The sequence below is a fragment of the Nanorana parkeri genome, unplaced genomic scaffold, assembly GCF_000935625.1.
Source record: "Nanorana parkeri isolate BGI_ZX_2015 unplaced genomic scaffold, ASM93562v1 scaffold509, whole genome shotgun sequence".
Taxonomy (NCBI): Eukaryota; Metazoa; Chordata; class Amphibia; order Anura; family Dicroglossidae; genus Nanorana; species Nanorana parkeri.
In genome coordinates this window covers 811037-823486 of record NW_017306777.1, presented here as the reverse complement: position 1 = coordinate 823486, position 12450 = coordinate 811037, and the positions used below count along the sequence as shown (strand labels likewise).

Sequence of the window (12450 nt, the reverse complement as noted above, 5' to 3'; positions counted from 1 at the left end):
TATCTGGACTATTTTCATTGTTGTGGCACTTCCATTCCTACACCTACTGTGCCCATGTTTTACTGACACAAATGATCACAGTTAACATACATCACTATGCCACAGGTTTTAGCAAAGTGGAATAATGTGTGCAAATGTAGCAGGCCTGCTTTACATGCCAGTCGGCAATTCTATAAGTACATTATTGGCCAGTAGCTTCTTGTCTTGGCCTTCATTCAAGGTTGAAGATCTTCTCCATGTGGAGAGTTTTCGTTCATATGTTGTGACACACGAAGAATAACAAACATGCCCTTCAGCTTCATTTCCAAGGCTGACCATGTGAAAATGTACTGTTACGTGAACTGTGTTTGCAGATACAGACGTTACAACGTCATTCATTAGACTAAGTGCTGCGTTACAGTCTAGTGCAATAATAACATTGGCAGAGGACATCTGTAACGTTTCACTGGCTCCATATGAATGAGCAGCTCTCTGCAGGTCAGCAGATGGTTACAAATAACACACGCACATGACACATCTACTGTATGCGTTTTGCCGGTTTGTGTTATCTGTAACTTTTCTCTTCCTGTTTAGGGAATTTACAACCATTTCATCTTGTCTTGTGATTGTAATGTCTTCCCTGTATTGTACAGCTCTGCGCAAACTGTTGGCGCTATATAAATCCTGTATGAAATTAACATAATAATCAGGAACTTTTGTCTTTGTATTGTTTTTCAAATACACATGTGAAAGAGATACCATGAATATGACTACTGAAGTGAATTTATGTTTTAGAACATTTTCTCTATTTATAGGTTATAATTATCGGTAAATGGGGGCAGACATGTTTATTCGTCACATATTCAGGATGGTTCTCGAAGTATACCAGACAAAGTCTGTCTGGTTTAAAATAACAGCACACTGTAGTGTAATATGAAACAGCCATAATTCCCCTAATGGCCAGAAACCTATCAAGCTCCCTGAGCCTAACCTAGCAGCAGTTTATTGTTCATGCCTATGAAGAGGAAAATAAATGTATAAAGTATAAAGGTAAAATAACAATTTTGTTTGGCAGGACTGAAGTCTTGCTTCATTTCGATCGTGGTTGAGGTTATTAATCAAATAGCAAAGTTCAAGCTATTTAAGTCATCTTTCAGCAGATTGCGGCAAAGATAAGAAAATGACTATGGATGAGATGCTGAAATGACCATTCGTCGACCTGTAAGTTAAAGAACTCTGGGCATAAATATTATTAACCCTTGCAGTGACGCTACCCCTGCACTGGAAGGGTTAAGTGCTGGTTTTCGTCTAGGGTGTAAAATAACAAAGATATACTCACCCAAACCTCGGTCCAGCCTGGCTGCTAGACCGGTCCCTGAAGCCTCTCTCCCCCTTCACTTCAGCAATCTAAGAACCAGTAAACAACAATCCATCACCAGCTGCAGAGAAGGACAAGTCTAGCAGCCAGGCAGGAGCAAGGTATGCATATCTTTATTTTACACACTAGATGAAAACAAGCACTTAACTCTTGCAGCGCAGGGGTAGCCCCGCTGCAAGGGTGAGGTTTTTTTCTCTGCCCGGAGTTCTTCTTTAACTAAAGGGTGTTTTAAACAACACTGGATTCATAAAAATACAGTGTGACCCGATTATCAACTATGTAATTGTTTTTTTTTACCAAACTGACCTGGTAAACAGGTGCTTTGTACATCTATCAGTGGAACATCAGCCCATTTATTAGCTATATGCCATCATTCTAACCAGTGGGCAGTCACTCTGCGATTTGTAAACTTGTATAGTAGATTTACTATGTTTTATAAAACAATAATATTGTTTCCTTCATAAAATCAGCAGAGAGATCCCATGGATCCCATGGACTCCCTTCTCCTTTGCCATACTGAACAAAAGCATTTTTTTTTTCTTAAAGCACAGTCCTGAGAGGTTTAACCCCTGGAGACCCATGACAGACCACCTATCATTCCTTGTATGACTAATGAGTAATTGAAAGCATAGCCTTAGACCTTGTTCAGATGGGTGGCAAGGGAGCGGAAAAAAAGAGGTGCTTGATCTGTGTTTTTACACCCCCTCTTCCCTAACCACCCACCTAAAAGCTAAAATAGCAGCCTCCCAGGCTGGTATAAATGCCGCGGTAAACTTTACACAGCTTGCCATATGTGATTATTGCGATCAATGGGACCATGCTGCAACCAAGTGGGTACGCGATTGTGGCATGCTATTGCAACTGAACATCCCCATTGGGATATATAAAAAAACAAAAAATGAGAAAAAAACAGTATTCAGGAGGCAGCACTAACATTCTACCGTCCTCTGAAAAGCAACCCACTGCTGATCACTTTTCCGAGAGGCAGGGGACCCTGCTGCCCGTCTGAAGGAGGCCCTACAGGTTCCTGGGGCTGTGGTATCATGATCCATCATCTGGAGCAAGCCAGCCATAGCTATTGGTGTCTGATTACACTTAATACACTACTAAGCAGTTAATAGCCCAGAAATAAAAATTGCAGTGGGAGGAGCTTGCCTTTTTTTTTTACTACAGTGACAGCAAAAATAGGCGGAAGTCTCTGTATAAGAGCTAACAGATTTTTTTCTGCTGAATCCAATAGTTATATAAATTGCTGCTTTATTGGAAACTCTCCAACAGTAGACTTAGCTTATAACACGGTGCCTATTAAAGTTATTAACCATGATGTTGAAATTTCTTGTTTTAGCAAGCAACCATTCCTTCTGGTGCTGTAGCGTTCTTGACAACCTAAAATGTATTGTTTATTAAATCAGATAAGACAGGTTTTAGATCATGACATGATCATTCCTTCAAAAGATTGCACTAGATTAGATGTTTGATGAAAGATTAGATGAAACGCAAATGATTTTTCATAGCACAACAAATATTAGGCAGTGCACATAACAAATGTGTAACAAAATAAAATATATAAATCAAACAAAATAACACATAAAACAATAGTCTGAATCTCTATGTGCCTCTGATGAAATGCATTAGGAGGGGTTTCCCTTATACTGAGTGAGACAATGGAGATCAGGACTGTGGCTGTGATCTGGTACTAGCTTACCGAAACTCTATAAACACATGCGATTATTCAAACGTGCCGGATGCAGGTACAGTATGTCATGTGAGCGTTCTCTGGGGTTTTAGCTTTTGTTTCTTTTATAATAAATGTATTTATTATATAATCTATATAATCTATTTAAGCCACTTTTCTCTGTCCTATGCATTGTACACCTATATGACGGTACGTGAATGTGCGGATTCATCTGCAAAATATCGACCTATACATAGTTCTAGACCATATGAAGTAAGCTTGATTCCATTGAGAGAAGATTAGGAAGTATTTCTTTACTTTGCCGCTGGCAGAGCAGTTTTTGTGTTTTTTTGCACACCATGTTAAAATGCATATTTTAGGCCTGAAGATTACTTAACTCCCCCATCACCCCCAATCCCAAATGATATACTGTATTTCCTTAAAGTGACATTAAACTCAGGAGTTAAATCTTAAAAAAGCATTCAACTACCTTAACTATTAACAAAAGGGACTATGGGGAACAAAAGTAGCCACCGTCCAGAAGGAAGGACAGTGTCAGCATGAATTAAGAGACGCTGTAGAGGCAGCAAAGGTGTTAAATAGGTGAACATTTTGACATGGTCACTTCAAATCCAGTAGATGATGGGATCACACCTGGGGTACTGAGTGATACACAAGGGTGGATTTATTTATAATTCAAGATTGCACATAGAGATTCAGACTATTGTTTCAGGTTTTATTTTGTTGGTTTACACATTTTATTTTTTACACTCTGTTATTATGTGTGCTGCCTATTGTTATTATTATTTTTAAAAAAATATATATTTTGTTAAACTATAACAAAAGGCAAAACTTTTTTTTTTTTTTGGCAAGAGGGTAAGAACCCCTGTTAGGTATTTATTGCTGCCTGTGTGAATCTTACCCTGCTAGAGAGATTCACTTTCTATTTGTCCTGGGGTGGGGCACTTTCACTGGGGAGAAAATCTAAAATTTAGAGGGTTATTCACTAATGAGCCGAAGGATCCAGCCATAGCTTCGGCTGAGCCTCCGGTATGTGCCATTCACTATAGCCCGTACAGCAGCCAATCCAAACCCATATGCTTCGGCTCGGCTGAGCCGTAGTGAAAGGTGAAGCTTGGAGAAAGGTCGGCCGAAGCTGACCGATCTCCATGCAAATAACAGCCGGGCAGAGCTAGCCGTGATCTCACGGCTGGCTCCGCCCAGTTGTTATTGTGTAATGACAAATCAGCGCCCCCAAATGACCTTGGGGCGCTGATCTGTCATTAAACAATAACAACTGGGTGCAGCCGGCAGTGACATCACGGCCGGCTCCGCCCAGTTGTTATTTATTGCCCGGGAACCTGGTAGAAGACTCTGGCAGGTGCCGACCTATAGGAAACAGTTGTTTGGAGCTAGAGGTGAATAACAACCCCAAACACACCTCCAAGACGACCGCTGCCTTGCTAAAGAAGCTGAGGGTAAAGGTGATGGACTGGCCAAGCATGTCTCCAGACCTAAAGCCTATTGAGCATCCTCAAATGGAAGGTGGAGGAGCGCAAGGTCTCTTACATCCACCTTGGTAGCACTTCAAGGACGTAGTCACTCGCAAACGTTCTTTTCAGGGCTTCCTGCCCACTTTTATTTTACACACAAGTTCTCCCTCACAGGGCTTCTCCAACATAATACAATTTCAGCAAAATAATGGTTTTTCACAGTCTCACTGACTTCAGGTTATCACAAACAAACATTGCCCAAACAGGCTGCATCGCACAGACTTGCCGCACAGGCTGGTTCCAGGCTGGAGTCTTCCTGGACAGACACCTCTCAAGGTTGGAACCTTGAACCTGACCCAGCATCCTCCTCATAAGGGCTGTGCACAGGTGTACCATCATTTGGTGCTGGTCACTACTAAAGCCCAGACCTAGGAACAGAGATTTCTTCCCTCCCAGTTCTCTTAGAAATCTCCCGCCTCCAGGATCCCAACTATAATCCAGAAAACCCGGAATGAGTTGTAAAACCAGCTCTTTCCTGGTAACAGTACTTTCCTGGAGCCGCTCAGCCCAAAAATTAAAGCAAAAGTAAATAATACATTTATAAAACACAAACATTTTTGTGGTGGTGGTGTTTGCTTTTTATTTTGCACCTGAATCCTGTACTATATGGAGAGAATTGCAAATACCTGAAGCAGTCAGTATGCCAGTCTGACTCCAAGGCCCGCAGATATCGTCCCTCATATATACTCTGTCCGCAGCTGGCACATGCCGGCAACACATTACCTATAGCAGAGGAAAAAAAGACAACTTAAAAGTATTATCTAAAACATGAAATATTGTAGTTTAAAAGAGAAAACAATATATAGCCATAGAATGTTTTTTATTCTCTGTCACTTTTCCTAAAGAGATTACTTTTATCAAGCTTAGATACAGAATTGAGCAAACCAATCTATGATTCAGCACAGGCTGAGTGAATGAAAGCAAATTGAGAACATAATACATTTTGCAGGCAATCATTAACATGCATGAATTATGCATGTTCTCATTCACCAAATCTTCTAGAGATCAGTAGATTGGCACATGAATATTCTTGATCTACCTACAAAGTGTCTGATCCACCTGTTTTGCCCTACAAGTACATCTAAAACCATTTTGTAAATTTTATTTTGGATAGAGTAAGGAATGGTTAAACCCCTTTTCACTTTTCTTTTGTTATTGGTGTCCAGTTTAAGAGATTTTACTTCACTTCCTGTGCTGTAAATACGAGAGGAAGGGAAAGGAAAGTGAGGGAAATTCCCTTAGCCTGTTGACACCAGAATCAACTAGTTCTGGTGGCAACTGATTTTTTTGCATTTTCCATCACTTTAAAAACCCCCCCCCCCCCCCCCCTCCCCCAGAACTCACCTCACATATTATATTAACCCCTTCCCACCCAATGCTTTGTTGTCCCCAATTCACTTACTTACCCGCTCAAGTGAATCCGCTGTGATCTGCTGCAACAAGCTATTTCCCGCGCCGTCATGTTCTTCCCTGATGTCATCAGGAGTCAGCTGTCTCTTCTGAGTCCAGGCCCGCCCTCCTACTCTGTCTGCTGTTTGAAGCCCGATGCCTCCTAGTAGATCTAACATACATATCATAGGAACAACCTGTAGCACAGCAGTCATTCCAACCCAGGCAAGAATGGAGGCCATCAGACAGGGCAGAACGTGAATAGTGAAAATAAAACCAAACCAAAGAAAAGGGGATTCTCATGTTGCAGAGGGTTTAGGGCAGGGGTGAGGAGCCTCTGGCCCTCCAGCTGTGGTGAAACTACAAATCCCATGAGGCATTGCAAGATTCTCACAGCCACAGTCATGACTCCTAAAGACAGATGCATCATGGGATTTGTAGTTTCATCACAGCTGGAGGGCCAGAGGTTCCCCACCCCTGGTTTCCCAGGGTAAAGTCTGCTTTAAGTCCAAAACAAGAAAGGTTTTGCATTTTGATACACTTTATGTTTCCCATGTCAGATATTACACATTTCAAATTTGTATACACATCATCCAGTCTTAAAGTGGTGTGCATACTGGGTTTCTTTCCCATTCCAGCTTAAGATACCTCCATCGTATACAGGTAGGAATCCCCTGTTCCAAGGGCTGTACAAACTGTTGGAGCATATATAAATTCTGTATAATAATAATCACAATGCCAAGAGCAACAGCTCCAATGTTCACCTGTACCACCACCTGCTGGTATGCTACAGGATTCTTTCTTCGCCAAGCAATCACCATATCTTTAGTCAACTGTGTCAATATAAACAACAGAGTCCAAAGTATGAAGACTTGCCCCTCCCATCCCCTTTGAAAAGCATGCTCCAGCTTTAAGGATTGCCAGGGTGCAGAATGTCGGTCTAGACATGTGGTGCCTGCTCTACACAGAAAGTGGAGGTATTACAATAGACACAGACTGCCTTTTAGAATAAAATATAAAATCTACATCTGATATATAATTCACTACCATTTACAAATTATATTTCTGAGAAATGGAAAATTCTCAGCCACCAGCCGCTCTCAGAATACACTGCAAACAGCAGTGGATCGTCCGTCAATGCTCATAAGCGTTGATAGCAGAATCTGCTCTATAGAACCGTGTATACCCCACTTTACAGTCTGCAGACATGTGGTTTAAGCTAGTCAGAGACTGCAGACTTGCTATAGGAGACTATCGTAGACTGGAGACATGTTAGATGAGATGGGTAGAGATCACGGCTATTAAAGCCCCTTTACAAATCAATGGTTCCACATTTGTGCTTACAAAGAGAAGAAAGATGGACAGCACAGAAAAAGTAAGATAGTCTAAATTAAATAAACCAAACCATTCAACTACTAAAAGGCAGTATAAATGATATTTTACTTTGTAATAAACATCTAGGTGATGAGAACACAGGCTACGGTTTGCATGGGGCCTCAATGGCCACAGAATATGAGCCAAAGGGCTGCAGGTTGGGGGCCAGAGGGACTAGATTTTTTTCTAATTTAACCTTCTAAGGGTAACTGTAGTCAAATATTTTAATCTGCCCTGAATTTGCTACTCAATAAGCACACCAGTAAGATAGACCTCTATTGAGCCTAAAAGGGGCATACATTCCTTACAATAAAGTGTAAGGGCAAAAGGTAAAAAAAGCAGCATTCGTAAGGGGATCCGTCCATTCAATACTTTATTTGCAAAAAGGCAGAAAAGAAGCAAACAAAAAAATGCTTACATGTTTCATCCCCCAAACTGGGCCTTAGTCCTAACACCCAGTAAAGTACAAGGACAGCCTGGGATAGAGGGATTAATCTACCCTATGCAAAAATAAAATCCAGCCAACATTTGTTTTTCTTAAAGTGAGGACGGGTTAGCAGTAGCACCTTTATCTGATTTTTAATTTTTGTTTGTGATTTCCCCTAATACTGGTCCTAGTGACAACACCACCAATGAGACAGGAAGTAAGAAGAATTCCAACAGAGATAGGTGTAGGGGAAGGATATACCCTCATTCAGCTCTTTGGTGCTTTCTATGCACTTGTTGGACAAAGTCTTGTCACCAGGACAAGAAGTAAAGGGAAATCTCCCCAACAAGGCCAAGCAGCAATAACCTGACAGAACAAAACTAGGAAACTAGAGCTGCAGCTAACGATTATTTTCAAAATCGATTAGTTAGCCGATTATTTAACAAAAGCTTTGGCTGGAGTTCTACTGTAAGCTTTTGTGTAGAACACCTTCTATATACATTCTATGCTTTGATGGACACTGAAAGAGTGTTCCACATAGGGTTAACTATGGGAAAATTAGTACTTCTTGGTACTTGCCAAGCAGAGAGCATAACCATAGGTTTCATGTGTGTACAAACTCTAAAAATGTTCTGTCATCAATAATAAGCTGCTTAGCACTCATAAAGCATATTAACAAACTGCAGCAAACAGAAGAAAGCATTCCCAGCAGGAAGACTTCACAGACGCTGGTCCTCCACATCTACTACTCATCAGGAAATCGCCAACTCCCACAATAATAGATTGCCTTTACACTGCAATGCATATTAAAAATTCCGGAGGGCTCTGACCTACACCAAGAATTTGTGTATTTACAAAGTAAAATATTTAATCTAGTCACACTGGTTACTGCTCCAGATCTGTTGTTCTCCTTAAAGTAAATCTAATCTTGTGGGCAATGAAGGGGGGGGGGGGTTTTTCCTATGTTTCGACATTCTGAAATTCAAAATTTGTATAAGCACTTCAAGATATCCAGCAGCACTCTACAGGGCTTACTGGAACATTTAAAAAATGCCATGGCACGAATGGTGCCTTCCCTGCTCCACTAAGATTGTCCCACATCCATCTAGTTTATTATTACATATAAACTGGCCATACAATATGCAAGATTCTCTGGAGAAGTTATAGATTTAAACTCAATTCACATACAGTATATAGAGCTTAATTTTTAGCCATGTGACTAAAATGTTCAACTCTCATTGGATTTAGCTGAAAATAACCGTCACTTTCTTAAAATAAGTATCCATATCCTGACCGATTAGCTTTGTGAATTGAGCACACTGTATGCTAATCAAGCCTGGGATAAGGGAATGAACGCTACAACCTCAGTAGTTCCTAGGGATAACAACACAATTTTCATCTGCTCTACTTTTCTCATCATCCTCTGAGAGAGCATATACTAATGTAGTACAAATTGAACTTATCACTGTAAAAGGCTCTCTATAAAATATTGCCAACAAATCCAAAACTATTTCGCTAACACAATATGCATATAGATTAGCTGCCTTTCACACGTAAAAGGTATCAAGAGAGATGTTCTGTACTTCATCTTTTGCTTGCCCTGCGAATTATTATGCTAAACAGTGCATCAGTATGCCCCTTGTGCTCTCCATATAAAATCAATGACTCCCGTGTACAGCTCCAGCCACCATCCATCCATCTGTCAATAAATGCAACAGAGCACAGGACGGTTCAAGAACATCTGAAATACTTAGAGCATTCCAGCTCAGGCCCTGCTCAGTTCATGGACTATGAAGAATTAACAATTGGGTTAAACCCATGTGTGCTTTTTTACGCAACACTCCTTTTCCTTTATATTGTCCTTTCAAAATATGAAATGCAGTAATCTAGAGGTTGGGTGAAAGGTTTGTGAAAGTGCAGCATAACCCTTTTTTTAGTTAACACTGAAGAACCAAACACATTAGTTACATGTTATGACGTGTATCCCATCTCCCCTGCTGCTTCTTCTAAAAATCCTCCCTTTATAGCCACTGGATATTGCCCTCAGTAGGGGTAGCCCCACTGCAAGGGTTAATGTTTAATTTGACGAAGTTCTTTTTTAACATCCCCCTACTACCTAACTTTAAAATGTAGACTTTAATCTTTCCCTTGACCAAACACTTAACTGTAAGTTGTAACCCAACCTAACCTAGCACTTAAAACCAAGACGTAATCTTTACCATAAACCTTCACCCCTAACAATACGTGTTACTTCCCATTAGATGAAAGTTTTGTGTCATTCTGCGTATGGATCCACTTGGACTCTGTGACACAGACAAGTCACAACAGGTGGTTATGCTGAACAGTGGCTCGTGTACTTTTTCTAGCAACAGGTGTTTGGCTACAGGTGACAGAATGCACACATGTGAACATGGTCCATTGAAAACAATGGAATTCCTCTGTTTGACAATTGTAATGCTTGGTCCTTTTAGCTATAAAATGCAGTGTGAATGGACATAATGCAGCACTGGCTTCTCCTTACATCCAAAACATAAAGGGGGTTATTCACGCAAGAGTCGAAAGATCCAGCCGTAACTTTGGCTGATCACTGCCGTTCGGTCCCTATGAGAATAGGGGCCAACGGCAGCGAGTGAGCTGCTGGAGCTTCGGCTCAGCCGATCCAGATGTTAGATCAGCTGAGTTCGAAGTCTTTCTGCACTTCGGCACAACCGAACATGCAGAGCACGTTTGGCTGACCAAAGGCAGCCGTACAGAGCTGATGTACGGCTGATTTCAGCCGATGTACAGCTGAAATCAGCCATACAAACCAGAAGTGAGTTGCCGAACAGCGTTCGGCTCACTTGACTTCGGCTCGGTTATTCACTTGGCTGCCTTCGGCAGCTTAGTGAAAAACCCTGAAGTGTCAAGGGTAAAAGTATACATAAGTCAGAAAGGTTGCTCTGAATACAAATTAAATATGTGACAGTCAGTGAAAATTGCTACCAATGTTCCTTTAAAATCTTGTTTTTTTTAAAGCTGAACTCTGGGCTCAAAAAACTTTCAATTAAATATAATCTTTAATAGTCACGAGGATAGGAATCCACTTTGTGTACACCAAATGCCTTTTCAAACACAGATATCACAATATCAATGATACTGTGCTGCACATACCCTGTTTCCCTGAAAATAAGACCTACCCCGAAAATAAGACCTAGTACTATTTGTGGGAATTGCTAAAATATAAGACCTACTCCGAAAATAAGACCTAGTTGTGACCATTGCCAGGGCCGGTGGTGGCATAAGGGGGAACCTGAAGAGCCGCGGGAGAGAATCAGCGGTGCCAATGAAGCCAGCACTAGAGGAAGTGAGGCGGCAGCACAGGGAGCAGAGCCGCATAAGCCGATGTTTACTCTATAGCGCCAACTCCTGTCACAGGTGGAGTGATACCAAATGCACTCCGCCTGTGAGGAATCTATAGTGAAAGTGCGTTTCACTTTTTCTGGTTACCAAATTGCTCTTGGAAAGGTACCCCTGATTGCCCTGATCACCCTATTCTTAACTTTGCCATTTTGAATTATTTCATTTGGATTTGCATTAACTTTGGATTGTTATACATTAAAAAAATATAAAAAAATAAGACCCACCCCGAAAATAAGACCTAGTGTGTTTTTGTGAGCCAAAAAAAATATAAGACAGTGTCTTATTTTCGGGGAAACACGGTAGGCGATGCAGAGATCAGCTTGGTGGTTAGCACTTCTGCCTTGCAGTACTGGGGGTCCCCAGTTCAAAGCCTGGTCAGGACACCATCTGCAAGGACTTTGTGGGTTCTCCCTGTGCTTGTGTGGGTTTTCTCCCACACCTCAAAGAGATGCTGGAAGGTTAATTGGCCCTTGTTTGTATGCATGTGAGATAGGGACTTTAGATTGTAAGCTCCCTAAGGGCAGGAGCTGATGTAAATGTTCGGTATGTACAGTGCCGCATAAAATTGTTGGCGCTATAGAAATACCTGAAAAAAATCAGAACTGTGGGAGGGACCCAGCAGCTCCACCCACTACAGGCTGCCTGCAGAAAACTACAGGAGGGGCGGATACAAGACCAATCACTCTGCACAAGGAGAGAGAGGAGCAGTGGCCGGTCTTTATTACAAGAAGTTCCTTCTCAGACGACACGAAACACAACGCAATTCAAAAAGAATACACATGATTCTTGTATTTAGACAATATTTACTTTCTCTAGAGTTCAGTTTTAGGAGATAATCCCCAATCGCTATGACCTATAGAGATTAGGTAGGCTCAGTTTTCTCTAGTAGAACAACAATGCCATACCCATACACCAAGCAACACATCCAAAAACATCTCCCCACATTTTATTATGTCTCAAGACTTCTGGCACTTAAACAGTTACTACTACAACCCAGCAGAAGCATTCTTTCCAATTCTTTGCTGCATTCGTGGAAAGACTTATCTGTGGGAAGCATGTCAGGTATGATAACTCTCACATGAGCATTATTCAGGCATGTTTAAGCCATTTCACGAATGACTGTCAGCACCATAAACAGATTTTACTGCAGTACAAAGTATGGATAGAAAGACTTTAGGAAATGCTCCCTGCAAAATGTATGCAAAAAAATCTCTCCAAAGCTAGAAAATATTTCTGGTGCCGGGAATGCAATGTGATACCTCAAACACCTAGGGGG

At 41.2% G+C, this 12450-nt stretch overlaps 1 protein-coding gene across 1 annotated transcript in view; it reads right to left on the bottom strand.

The window, feature by feature from the left end:
* LIMK1 (LIM domain kinase 1) overlaps positions 1-12450 on the bottom strand; it is a 95019-nt gene that overhangs the window by 71808 nt on the left and 10761 nt on the right. The window contains exon 2 of the mRNA XM_018561241.1: positions 5212-5308. Coding sequence (XP_018416743.1) covers positions 5212-5308 — 97 coding nt within the window. The remainder of the gene's footprint in view (positions 1-5211; positions 5309-12450) is intronic.